Here is a 13,954-nt window from a genome sequence, read left to right on the forward strand (position 1 = left end):
AAATGAGGACATGTTCTTCTGCCAGATAGGTGCATTTTTAAAAGTCCCCGTGTGTGGTTAACCAGCAAGGTGAAAGGCAAACAACTTGGCTTTGAAGTGACATGTCAAGGAAAATGAATCCGTTTTCTCTGAAGGGAGTGCTCTGTCATCCCCCAGTCCAGGCAGAGCAAACTGAAGGAACTGATGCTGACCATTTAAGATCTGTGGCTTTATTGGGGACAAGGAAAGCCCTTACATCTGTGAAATAGTCAAGAGAGAACGATATCACCCCACAGAACGCGCAGTCCTCAACACAGTGAACTGTTTAACCAACAATGACCCTAGTGGGGGATCAGTGGCTCCTAATGCAATCGGTGCTTGAAAAACATCACTTGTGACATTTGACAGCTTTCTCAAGCCACTGCTAAGCTTCCACTCTGAGAGCGAGAGCTTGTGAAAACACAGAAAACAGTATATGCCAGAAATGAAAATCAATCACTCCTCTTTAATTGGCTTTGCGACATACTACAGAAGCACTGCACAATTTATTGTAAAGTTTCAACACATGAAATGTCAATACAAGACAACAAATTATCCCACATATCAAACATTTTTTTTTTAGTTTCAGCTGAGGGCTAAACAGTAGGTACAGTATTATTAAATACATCTGACATGGCATAAAGACCAGGAAACGGGAGATGCAAGGAATTGTATTGCCGTGGACAGCTTCCCAGAAAGAGCTCCGCCTTCGAAAGAAATTGTTCGACTTACTTAAATGTCGGGTCTAGGCGGGTTTGTGCGTTGAGAACAAATTTGCATTCTTAACACGTCTGGAATTTGCTGCTCGGCGTTAATCTAGTTTAAGTGAACACTAATCCCTTAGTTAAACACGTGGCTCTAAAAAGATGAGGTTAAAAAGAAGTTCATTTTGTGCGTGTGTGGACTGGCCACCCCTCCAGCGTGGGGGGGGTATCCCCTCACACCTTATTTTTCCGGGACAGGCTCTGAATGGCTCCCACCCACTCCGGGAAGAGACAGCTGTCTGGTAATGGATTTGGCGGGAGACGCGTGTACTGCTCAATATTAAATGTCTAAAACTTATAATAAATTAGAGTTACTACTACTACGACTAATTCCTTACAGTTATATAGCGCTTTTCTCGACACTCCACTCAAAGCGTTTTACAGGTAATTGGGAATCCCACTGTCACCACCAATGTGCAGCCACCACCTGGATAATGGGATGGCAGCCTGAGTGCGCCAGTCTGCACGCCACACACCAGCACTCGCAAAGACAGAAAACCTAATATGTGTGTGTGTGTGTTAGGAAGTGGGGAGTTCTCTCTGAACCAGAAAATAAATCTTCCGAATTTCACGAGTCATCGGTGTGTTTTCCATCACAGCCCACAGCTCTTGCCAACATGAAGGCTTCAGCTTGTCCTGTCATTCTGATTTGGAAGGGAAAGTGCATCTTAGTGCAACCGTGGAGAAGCCGAAAAGCAGCGACCTCCCCTCTCTCTGGGGGACCCTACTGCTGTCTGATCTGGGGCCTGGGCACCTGCATCTGTGTGTTGTAGTCTGACTGGGGGTACGCAGGTGTGGCAGCACTTCTGTAAGGAAGTACAGGCACAGCTCCTCTCTGCAAAACAAAACCAACACGTCTCACTGTCAGAGCGACACAAAGAGAGCAGGGTCTTCCCTACAACACAAAGAAGAGAGCAATATTGATTCGGGCAACTCGTAACTCCAGGGTTGTGGGTTCGAATCCCAGGCCAGACTCTGCTGTTATACCCTGGACAAGGCACTTCACCTGAATTTCTCTGGTAAAATACCCACCTGAACACATGGGAACAATGTAAGTCAACTTAGAACAAAGTGTCAATTACATTAATTAAAAATAACAAGAAAAGGTACTCATAAAGACAGATATATGTAGGGGATGCCTTTTCTTTCAATCAATCAATCAAAGTTTGATCAAAGTTAGTGCAGCAGTAATTGCTGGCAATGAAACGTCTTTATAATGTTTTTTATAAGATCACTTTATTGGCCATATACAATTTGTTTTCTTGTATTAGGAATTTGTCTTTTCACATACCCCAGCTTGCTCTCCATGAGACACACAGACAGGGAGAGAAGCTAGGGGTCAGAGCACAGGGTATATAGCACCCCTGGAGCAGTTGGGGTTAAGGGCCTTGCTCAGGGGCCCAATGGAGTAGGATTCCTCTGCCAGTTGCGGGATACGAACCGGCAACCTTCCAGCCACAGGAGCAGATCCTTAGCCACAGAGCCACTTATTCAGAGTCAAAGCTTCATTGCTATGGAGATTGATTCCACAGATTGATCTTTAGAAATAAATCAGCTAGCTGAATGTTTTCTTATTCTCATCATTTTTTTTTTAATAATCCGGAATAACCAACTATTTTTTGCCACATGGGTAATTACCAGAAAGCCACGTGATCAGTTGCCAAGCATATGTGACAAGTGTGCAGGCCCCTGGACTGGGTGGTGGTGTGTGGGGTACCGCAGGGACCTGTGTTAGGACCACTGCTTTTTTTAATGTACATCAGTGATTACGACTTCCTTATTGTGCTAAAAATCAAGAGGCACCGGACAGTTGCGCTCTGCCACCTGGGTTGCTACATGTATTGCGCACACATCGTTCAATCTCACATTTTAAAAACAAAAATTACAGAAGGGTCTTTCTAACGCTTCCAAACTCTCCATTACTGCTTCCCTAACAGCTCTTTTATAGGCCAGTTCATTCAAAATTACATTGTGCGTTCCACATTTCAACATCCCTTTTCGTTCACGATCTCCGTTCCAAGTCTCACCTTCCTTGGCTGAGTTTTAAACCAGTATCAGGTGTGTCACTACGACCGCCTCGCTGTCATGACAGCATGCCACTTCATACTTTGTGGTGGGTTTTTTCAATGATGTTCATTAAGAGCACCGAGTCGTGTAAGGAGTTCCCTGCCTTGAATAATTGCTTAATTATAATAATGATAATAATTGCTTACACTTATATAGCGCTTTTTTGGACACTCCACTCAAAGAGCTTTACAGGTGATGGGGACTCCCCTATACCACCACCACCAGTGTGCAGCCCCACCTGGATGATGCACCAGAACGCTCCCCACACACCAGCTCTCAGTGGGGAGGAGAGCAGAGTGATGAAGCCGATTCATAGATGAACAGCCGCATGTTCATCTATGACAATAAACATCATTTATTGTCTGTGAACAGCCGCCAAGACAATAAAGACTGCGTAAGACAGCGACACAAAGCGCCCGCCTTGCACTTCATCTTCCTTGCAGGTTCTGTGCTCGGGTCTCTGTGCTCACTTGAGCGGGACAGCTGGCCGATGTGCTGTAAAGAAGCTGGGCCACACCCACCGGTATTGCTCTGTGTCCGGGAGAGGGCAGTGCGGACTCGTAGGTCGTGTCCTCGTCAGATCCGTCAGACAGGTTCTCCCGGGGGTCCCTCCGGACCGGAGGTGCGCCACTAGGAAACTGAGGATGGGAGAACTGGCCCTGCGTCGGAACCTGGTCTTGGGTCCGGTCCTGGGTCCGGTGGGGCAGGTAGCTGGAACCGCAGGAGAACAGTCAGCAGCAGAACGTGCGGCTTCCCAAACTGCCCCTGCATTCGGATCAGCTGCTGCCCGCCTTGGGAGCCATTCAACTAATGGTTAATTGGCCCAGTTTAAAAACATCCAGCCATCACATAGCTGAACGTGGGAACGTTCAACAGCTCCTGGTCTGTGCCTGTTGAAAATAAATTCATTTTGCGTGAGGACCATTTTGTCCTCTGGAGAGGCTTCAGACAGCTGAATTCTCACAAGTCAATGAGCAATACACTATACAAATGACCATATAGCATCTTTTACAAGAGATGGCGCTGCGTAACATCTCACGCCTAACAGTACGGGCTACATGGTGGATACTGATGCTGTACACAAAACAATTCTGAGGTGTCCGTTTGCTACCAATATACAGTGCCTTGCGAAAGTATTCGGCCCCCTTGAACTTTTCAACCTTTTGCCACATTTCAGGCTTCAAACATAAAGATATAAATTTTTTATTTTATGTGAAGAATCACCAACAAGTGGGACACAATTGTGAAGTGGAACGAAATCTATTGGATTTTTGAAACTTTTTTAACTAATAAAAAAATGAAAAGTGGGGCGTGCAAAATTATTCGGCCCCTTTACTTTCAGTGCAGCAAACTCACTCCAGATGTTCAGCGAGGATCTCTGAATGATCCAATGTTGTCCTAAATGACTGATGGTGATAAATAGAATCCACCTGTGTGTAATCAAGTCTCTGTATAAATGCACCTGCTCTGTGATAGTCTCAAGGTTCTGTTGAAAGCGCAGAGAGCGTCATGAAGACCAAGGAACACACCAGGCAGGTCCGTAATACTGTTGTGGAGAAGTTTAAAGCCGGATTTGGATACAAAAAGATTTCCCAAGCTTCAAACATCCCAAGGAGCACTGTGCAAGCGATCATCTTGAAATGGAAGGAGTATCAGACCACTGCAAATCTACCAAGACCTGGCCGTCCCTCTAAACTTTCAGCTCAGACAAGGAGAAGACTGATCAGAGATGCAGCCAAGAGGCCCATGATCACTCTGGATGAACTGCAGAGAACTACAGCTGAGGTGGGAGAGTCTGTCCATAGGACAACAATCAGTCTTACACTGCACAAATCTGGCCTTTATGGAAGAGTGGCAAGAAGAAAGCCATTTCTCAAAGATATCCATAAAAAGTCTCGTCTAAAGTTTGCCACAAGCCACCTGGGAGACACCCCAAACATGTGGAAGAAGGTGCTCTGGTCAGATGAAACCAAAATCGAACTTTTTGGCCACAATGCAAAACGATATGTTTGGCGTAAAAGCAACACAGCTCATCACCCTCAACACACCATCCCCACTGTCAAACATGGTGGTGGCAGCATCATGGTTTGGGCCTGCTTTTCTTCAGCAGGGACAGGGAAGATGGTTAAAATTGAGGGGAAGATGGATGCAGCCAAATACAGGACCATTCTGGATGAAAACCTGTTGGAGTCTGCAAAAGACCTGAAACTGGGACGGAGATTTATCTTCCAACAAGACAATGATCCCAAACATACAGCAAAATCTACAAAGGAATGGTTCACAAATAAACGTATCCAGGTGTTTGAATGGCCAAGTCAAAGTCCAGACCTGAATCCAATCGAGAATCTGTGGAAAGAGCTGAAAACTGCTGTTCACAAACGCTCTCCATCCAACCTCACTGAGTTCGAGCTGTTTTGCAAGGAAGAATGGGCAAGAATTTCAGTCTCTCGATGTGCAAAACCGATAGAGACATACCCCAAGCGACTTGCAGCTGTAGTCGCAGCAAAAGGTGGCTCTACAAAGTATTAACGCAAGGGGGCCGAATAATTTTGCACGCCCCACTTTTCATTTTTTTATTAGTTAAAAAAGTTTCAGAAATCCAATAGATTTCGTTCCACTTCACAATTGTGCCCCACTTGTTGGTGATTCTTCACATAAAATAAAAAAATTATATCTTTATGTTTGAAGCCTGAAATGTGGCAAAAGGTTGAAAAGTTCAAGGGGGCCGAATACTTTCGCAAGGCACTGTAAGTGGTGCTCTATTTTTTCCATGTCTAAGTCTTATTGGAGAGTTGTTTTTCCATCTGAAAAGCCTTGGAGAGGCACGGCAACCACAGCGTTGCTGTATGTGGCTGAAGGGTCAGTATGCGGCTGCGTGATGAATTCCTCAGCACCGCCCCCTCACCTCCTTGGCCAGCCCTGGCCGCGAACTGGCGGGAGCTCTCCCCTGGGGGCCAGTGGTGGCCGATTATCTGGAAGGGGGGGGTGCAGGTGTGTAGCCTGTGGTCGTTGGATACTCTGGAAGGGAGAGGAAAGGTTAACAGACGGGCCCTGTCGGAGCCTTAGACCTTGGCATCTTCAACCCTCAAAACGAAAGGAGTTGAGATTTCCAGCAACACTGCAGCAGGATCCTGAGAACGTCGGAACAAAGATGAAACAAGACCCAAGGGCTCAAGGGAGACAATGTGAAGCAGAAATCAGGAAGCACTTCTTTACACAAAGGATTGCAGGGGCATGAAACTGACTGCCTGGCCTAGCAGAACCTACAAATCCCCTTCGATCCTCCAGGATACAGCGGAATAAGATCCTTGGATCAGTAAGATGCTATTTTATTATAACCAACTAAGCAAGGTGGGGTGGAACACCTCCTCTGATTGAACCCTTACTTGTGTTCTTATACACTCCAGCTGGAGGCCAGTCATGCACAGTATAGCGAGTATTTCAGCACTGCTAGAACCACCGCAAACACTGCAGCAGCAGTATTCCAGTAATCTAATCTTTTTTTTTACATTTTCTGTCCAATAGTGTCCTCTAGTGGACTCCAGTGTAAGTGTACTGGCTAGAAACCTACTCTTTGACAACCATGAAGTCATGTCTATGTGAACTTATGCGGTAGATTTCACACTCCTGACTGATCCTGCTATGACCCTCACAGAAAATGATATTAATTTGTGTGTTTTAATGTGTTTCTTATGTTTTCTATCAGATCTGGTAAAATGATCAGGGATGCACAGAGTAAAAATAAACTAATGTTCTTATTCAACTGTTTCATGTTCAGACTTAGAGTACAAATTGGACAAGGGAAGACACAAGTGGAAACTACATTTAAAACTGAGAACAGGAGGCACTTATTTACACAAACAGTAGTGGGAGTGTTGAACAAGCTGCCCAGTCATGCTGTTGAAGCCGATACCCTGTTTCACTGTTTCCAGTGGGTGGACTGTCAGGTCCACACAGTTCCAGAAACAACTGCATGAGATCCTGGGATCAGTTAGTTACTAACAACCATATGGGCTGTATGACTTCGCATTCGCAGCCTACAGCTTGTGCGCCATCGTATCGACTCGTTTTGACCCACCTTTCACTGGGAAACGGATCGCTCTATACAAGTGTGAGACCTGCATGTTGTATCAGAAAGTATTATCAGCCCAGAACTGTCCAGCACGCATCAGATGGTACGGGGGCACTTAGCCAGTGGGAGCACATAGACTTCACCCACATCCACTCATCTCTGAGCCTAATCCCAGTCCTGATCAACCCCCCCCGCCCTCCAGAAAACAGTGTCTTGGCTCAGCCTGTTTCCTACCGCCCTCCAGGGCTGCCCATGCTGCCAGTGAGAACGTTCCGGCTCAGGGTCGAAGGCGGGATTGGAGTACGGATTCACGGCTACGGGCCTGGCTGGGAGGCTCGTGGACAGTCTGGGTCCTTTGCTTTGCCTAGAGGGAACAGGGGAGAAACAAACCAAAGCAGGGAAACGCTGAGCGCTTTGCAGCAGAAACGCACAAATACCACAGTGGAGCATATTCCATAACCCCCAGAATGCACCTCACTATGGAAACATGCCTATTTATTTGTGTGTGTGTGTGGGAAAAGGTGATGTGTCACAATCTTTGTAGTATATGAAAATAACAAAAGTTAATTTGACCTGTGACCTTTGGCCATTTTACTGTCCAGGAAGGCTGGAAGTATCGCTAAGGATACCAGTCGTACTGGTTTCTCACTCTTCTCCCCCATTTCCCCATAAGCATTATAGGAGGATAAAGGCACGAACTTCCAGATTCAGAGACAGTTTCTTTCCACGGGCTTACAGATTACTGATCTCTACCTCTACGGATCGGCTCACACTGATGTTTTTTTTTTTTAATTGAATGTTATAGAACTTTTTGTCGTTGCTGCTTCTGTTCTGTGTTTATGTTTTTGGTGATTCCTTTAAGGTCTTTGTATTGGAGCACACCTGCGAATAAGCACTTCATTGCACTTGCGCATCTGACAAATAAACTGACCGGGACTGAACTGTGATCTGCGTATTAATGCTCAGTGCATTAGTCAAGCACAGCCGCAGAAAATAAAAAATAATTATGTTGACGGCCCTGTTTTGCCATCTCTCTGATTTAGCCCGCTGGTCCTCAGCACTCACCTCTCCTCCTCTGCCTCTGGGCTCTTTGGGGCTCTCTCACACAGCCCCCAGTAGTACACGCACTGGACCGCCAGTCCCACCAGCAGCGCCAGGCACAGGCCAGGCAGGGTAGCCACCAGGATCAGGGTGGTGGTGCTCCACTCCTGCTCACAGCCCGTTCCCAGGTACCAGTAGTCGACACTTCCCTGTCTGTAGTTGTTGCATCTGCGGAGGGGCAGGCAGGAAACACGCAGAGAGGGGTCTTTCTTTTAGTGATTCACACTGCGTAAGAGAGGCTAGAAACGAGAGCGGGGGTCCCCCCCTCCCGCTTGGAGTGAGCAGCTCATTGATCCGAAGATCTTCGACCCTGAGGGAAGCCAGCAACCAGGGTCCGGGCTTCAGCCACATGGCCCGGGAAGCGAGTTCCACACTCCCAGTTCATATACACTGCACCTACCCCCTTTCGATACATTTTCTTAATGAACATTGTCAAAGCCTATACTCCTATTTTGTCCGCTAAGAGGCAAGTCCGGGACGATTGGCCGTTTGAGAAAAGACGAGCGCACGGCCGAGCAAACCCGTCAGCGAACGTCACGGCCCCGTGCCAGCACCAGAGCTTTTAGAGCCTTACGAGCTTGAGGCCACAGCCGTGTCGTTTTTTTCTTTCGCATGCTGTCTTATACACGTTCCAGGAGGCCAAGGTCCCCCTGCGATGATCTAATGTCTGCGTGTGTGTTTCACACACAAGAGAACAGGATTGAGACGTTGCTGTGCCCGGGGCACGGCGAAGAGCTGCTGTATTCTCTTCGCTGTTATTCCATCATTTAGGAACCACTTTTGCTGGAGACGACTTAGACATTATTATAGGAATCTGGAAAATAATCTTAGAAATAATTATAGAAATCACGGGTATCTGGAATGATCTTTTGGATTAAAGGAATATGAAATTACGTGAAATATGAAATGATCAAGATTCATCTAGATTAAGATGATAAATAATCATTGAACTTGTGGAAATCTAGAATAAAATAAGGAATGCTATAAATACGGAACAATTTTAAGAATTATTATAGGAATCATGGGTATCTGGGATAATCTTAGGAATTATAGGACTCTGTAATAACTATAAAAATGATAGAAATCTGGAACAAGATATCAAGTTACATTTTTGGAGCTGACATCCTCACTTTCTTCTAGAAACAGCAGGACCACAAAGATCCACAGAGCAAATAAAAATCGCTGGCTAGAGGGTCTCGTCTCTTTTCCAGCCGGACTCAGGCTGTTGTGTTCTCAGAGACGCCATTAGGACATTGCACCAGAAGGGCACCACCAATACAACAGAGAGTAATGGAAGCAAGAGTAAATCATGGAATAGTTCTTTCAGTTTAAAAAAAAAATACATGGTGCAAAGGTTATTGTACAATACTGATCTGAAACACAGTTTACAACAAGTGATACAATAAAATACACAGAGATTTAGAGCAGCACAATATCCTAAGATATAGTTCGAGTCGGGAGCCGCCCAAGCAGGCGTAGACTGCAATGGAACGAGTTAAAGATTGATTCTAGGCTGAATAGAGAAGAAAGGAGAGACGTCCCACCCGAAGAAGGCTCCACAGCTGAAACGTTTTTTTTTTTCTCTTTTCAGCAGGGAATCAACCTTTAACTGGTTCCTCTGCAGCCTAGGCATGCTCACTCACTGAACAGGTGGGTTTTGAGTGAGCTTTTAAATGAAAGTGTACAGTTTTGGTCCGTAGACAGGGCTTTCTGCAGCGGGTGACATCTTTCTAGTGTTTCCCAAACCCTAGCACCAGGGGGCGCCCTGTGTCTGCCGGGCCTGGCTGCCAGTTCATATACACTGCACCTGCAGTTGAGCAGGGAGGAGCAGCTCTGAAGCTATGAAGGAGCGAGGTACAGTACGGGGCTGATACCATTGATCACAAATCCCTCTTGTGTATTTAGGAGCTGTTTTGGACAGTTTTAGATGGAAAACCCACCCAAATCGACTAGAAAATAAGAATTTAGGTGGAACAAAAGCTAGAGAACACACAGACCCCCTCCTCACACCCTCCCATCAGGACCAGTGCTGGGAGCCATGCAGCCTGGTCACATGCTGGGGGGGGTCGGGGTCTGTGGTGCTCTGTACACTCTTCCTGGCCAGGTCATGCTGCACCTGAACTCTTACCTGCAGAAGGGCTTGTGATCCTTACAGGAACACTTCCCTCGGTCGGCCACACACCCTGTATACTGCAAAGCGTTTTTGCATTCATTGAAGTCCTCCACAGATCCGCAGAACACTGAAAACAGATCCCAGACACAATGGAAGGTGAGTGAGCAGGAAGAAAAAGAGAGTGTGTCCCATTTTCGGTTTGAAGCCTGGAGCTTTCGGAAAAGCATCTTACACTCCTGACAAACCCGTTGGAAGTTTCTTATGTTTTCCTTCAAGGAAAACTTGTCCACGAGGGACTTTCCAGGTGAAAGAAGGAGCTCTTTCTGTCTTTGGATGTTATTTTTCTGCCTGGATGAGCTCTGATCACCTGTGCAAGCAGATGGTTTCATTTTTAAACAAGGCCTGCATCCACCCATTTTGTAGAGCTCATTGGATAAAACCCACAAATAATTCAGATAATAACCCAAATCTCCATCAAGTACAATGAGTGATCAAAACAACGATCTAGAGGGACTCTTGAGAATGGCTTCATCTGGAATGAGCATCTTTGTTTTCTGCGACGTTTCTGCAGAGCAAACAAACTCATTCAAGCTACCCAGCTGGCTACAGAGAATGGTCTCAGATAAGCAATCAAACCATCTTTTTAAAAGATGTGACAAAAACCAACTGTAAATGAAGGTGCCTACAATCACCGCTGCATTTATATAGATGTACTATAACTACTGTAAATAATGTTTTCACATACTGTGTCTGTCTCATGTTTGATCATACATTAAGTGCTGTATGTTAGTACCTCAACCTGCTTTTACTATGGTATATACGGTATATATGGTATATGGTATAAGTTATAAAAGGATCAGTGTCATCCAGCACGATCCTACATTTCCGAAAAGACAACTCTACACAAAAATAAAAGTAGGTCTTTGTCGTTTGATCTGGTTTTACTCCCCCTGAAAGCTGTGGCCAGTTATAGGGAAAGCAGCGGGTTTCCTTACCATCTGGTGCGGCGGTGGTGCTGTTTCCGAAGGAAGAAGAGCTCAGCAGCAGGACGAATCCCAGCACGAAGCACCAAGCCATGTCTCCTCCTGCCCTGATGGTGCCCTCTGCCTCTGACAAGAAGTCTCCAGCTAGATCCTCACACGTGCACTCACACACACAGACATACATGCACTAGACCAGCTCCAGGGGCAAAGATCACCTGTTTCCCAGCTCTGAATGTGCTGACAATTATTAACCTTTATTGTAATTCCATTTTTCTTGCGTTTCTGACAGTTAAAAATCCATTTTTGCTTCCTTGCCTTCTGTATCTGTTTCCAGATTCTCCTCTCTTCTCTGATGCTCCAGAGCACACCTGCATATTGCCCTCCTTCCAGCCCTTAAGATAACAGGTGGAGTTTCAAACACGAAGCCTTAGGCATTGATACATTCCTCACCTCACAAATCCTTGCATAAACAATCGATTGCTCAGCCACTCACGGGGAAGGTGAGCCAGGTGTAGGCTGTGGTGAGACGTCAGGCTAGGTTTACCCTGAAGATGACTTTCTTGCAGCAGTAGTCCAGCTCGGCACCAGACAAACCGCAAGTCCGAACACATGGGGCCTCCGCTTGGCAGAAGAGCCAATGGGGAGAACCCAGAATCTGGGGGATCCCGGAGCTCACAGATTCCCGAATCCCCCCCCCGAGAGTCCACCTGAGCTGTCAATCACACAATGAACCTACTGTAACCATTTGCTTAGGCACATAAGGGGGTGTTTCCTAAGGCCGTTTACTGCTGATATTTCAAAACTTTCACTTCAGTAGAAGTACAGTGTCTTACAAAACACTTTGGAGCCTGGTAAGAAATTCTCCAATTAAGCAGTAATTATCTCCACTCTATAGCTGAGAGCTCTGGTCACCACAGCCCAGGGGAACCCTGCAGGAATGCGGTCTTCCCCACCTGGGGTTTGCTCTAGAGATGATGGGCCTTGTGGAGCATCACAGCCCTGCACTCACACCCAGCTCAGCACAGGACTTTGAGCAGCCGAGTTACTGGAAGTCAGAACGTGTTCTTGTTAACCTTGACCTACCCACAATATAAGGACAATGAGATGAGCGCAGCAGAATACATCACAGCACGATATCACAAGACAAATTCCTCCCATGATATGGCTTATTATACAAGCCGTTTCCCTGAAGGATAAGAACTGACCTCGGCAGAAGGAGTTCCCAATGATAGCTGGAACATTAAATACTTCAACCTACAGCCACGGGAACATGGAGTGCCTGTAAAGAAGACTTAGCCTTTTCACTCCTTTATTATTTTTTAAATTATGGATATTTCTAGGTTTTAAGACTCCCCTTTATTGAAAGGGGAGACAAAGCAAAGTTATTACGGGAAAAGTAATTTAAAGAAACATGAGATCATGTGCATCTCTCTTCTAAGAGAGGAACCAGAATGGCCATGATTGGATGCAGCACAAGAGCAAACATCTAAACCAGCTGACCTGGTCACGCAGAACAGTAAGAGGACAGAAATGAAAGTTTTTCCAGGGATGCATTTTTTTTTAAATTGCAGGCACAGTTTCAACCCCTTTTACAGAAGCAGATTTTCTTCATTGATTTCATTAATGATCCACTAGAAAAGTTGATTTCATGGAAAGAAGCAGTACAGCACCTTATAAGAACATGTACAGTTCTCCAAGAGAGGGGTCCCCCAGACATTTGAGCTCTCAGTTACATACCCAAACCCTAATAACTGCTAATCAATATCATAACTGATAATAGGATTAATCTAAATTCTTCCCCAGCTTCAGGCTCCCAAACACAGTTTGTCTTTTAACTAATGCGTTTCATAAACGTCTGCTTTATCAACAGGTCGAGTTGAAAAACATCTGACGGAAGTTCCAATCAAGAAACCCATTGGTTCAATGAAGTAAAGGTCTGGATTTTACTCCGAGAGTTCCCTCCTTTCCCTCATGGGAATCAGTTCGACACCTGCCAGAGGCCAGGCCCAAAAGAGAAGAGAAAGGTCAGGATTCGTTGTGGAGATCATTCTTAGCGACATTCATTTTCCCTGTTTCAATCGCTTCACAGCTGTCGAGTCCACTGTGAAGTGTTCACCTTTCTTCCCGGCCCACGAACATCTTGCAACTTTTCCAGGACTGACAGCAGTGCCAAGATACTTCCGAAGTTGTAAATAACCTTCTGTACTGTCATGATAAAGAGTTGCTGCTTTATTTCCTTTTCACGTGTAGCAATGGCTCGACACGTTGCTGCTCTTTCCTGGGGAGGGTCACAGACAAGTCAGAGGCCATTCTGGCGGTATAAGGCGCAAGGGTGAGGGGGACACCAGTCTGTTGTGAGGCCCACGTGCTCAAACACGAGGCCAATTTAAAGATGCCAACTAACCCAGGTAGCATGCCTTTCGGATTTGGGAGGACAGCAAAGCCATTGGAGACAACACATGCTAGCACAGAGAGGACATGCAAACTCCACACGGAAGGTACCCCAGGCCGGACCCAGGAGGCAAGAACTGAGAGGCTACCCCATCACATAACTAAACTTTAAAAAGGAAGAGCAAATTAAGGGAGATATAACAGAAGACGCAGATCTGTAACCCGAGTCAACCACCTCACCACAGATGCACTCGCCACTCCCAGCTTGGTTCTTCACAACCCCTCACCAGGACACCAATGCCAGGATGCCAACGTACTCAAGATACTGACATTCCCCGTACACAATAGGGACATCACTACTCAAAGTTAGTAAGAAGAACCGTGACAGCTTGCTTCTCTCATCTACAAATGCGCCACGGCATGTCCCTCTAATCCAGAAGGCCTA

General features: G+C 46.0%; 1 protein-coding gene across 1 annotated transcript; it reads right to left on the reverse strand.

Annotated features, from left to right (window-relative positions):
- Positions 1–464: 464 nt before the first annotated feature.
- LOC107077889 (uncharacterized) lies at positions 465–11,308 on the reverse strand. The gene is made up of 7 exons (XM_015351534.2): positions 11,131–11,308; positions 10,151–10,262; positions 7,987–8,190; positions 7,156–7,285; positions 5,755–5,867; positions 3,371–3,560; positions 465–1,617 (listed from the first exon to the last, which is right to left on the reverse strand). The coding sequence occupies exons 1-7, from the start codon at positions 11,300–11,302 to the stop codon at positions 1,507–1,509; spliced, it is 1,032 nt and encodes a 343-aa protein (XP_015207020.2). The 5' UTR covers positions 11,303–11,308; the 3' UTR covers positions 465–1,506.
- Positions 11,309–13,954: the final 2,646 nt, after the last annotated feature.

Source organism: Lepisosteus oculatus, chromosome 8 (genome assembly GCF_040954835.1).
Source record: "Lepisosteus oculatus isolate fLepOcu1 chromosome 8, fLepOcu1.hap2, whole genome shotgun sequence".
In the NCBI taxonomy this organism is placed as follows: Eukaryota; Metazoa; Chordata; class Actinopteri; order Semionotiformes; family Lepisosteidae; genus Lepisosteus; species Lepisosteus oculatus.

What these genes read in the sequence shown, in the direction of transcription:
- LOC107077889 (XM_015351534.2), bottom strand. Translation starts at nt 11,302, where the DNA reads ATGTATGTCTGTGTGTGTGAGTGCACGTGTGAGGATCTAGCTGGAGAC. An exon ending in GATCACAAGCCCTTCTGCAG is followed by an intron (nt 8,191 to 10,150) that starts GTAAGAGTTCAG and finishes GCCCCTCCGCAG; the next exon opens with ATGCAACAACTACAGACAGG. An exon ending in ATGGGCAGCCCTGGAGGGCG is followed by an intron (nt 5,868 to 7,155) that starts GTAGGAAACAGG and finishes TCTCCCTTCCAG; the next exon opens with AGTATCCAACGACCACAGGC.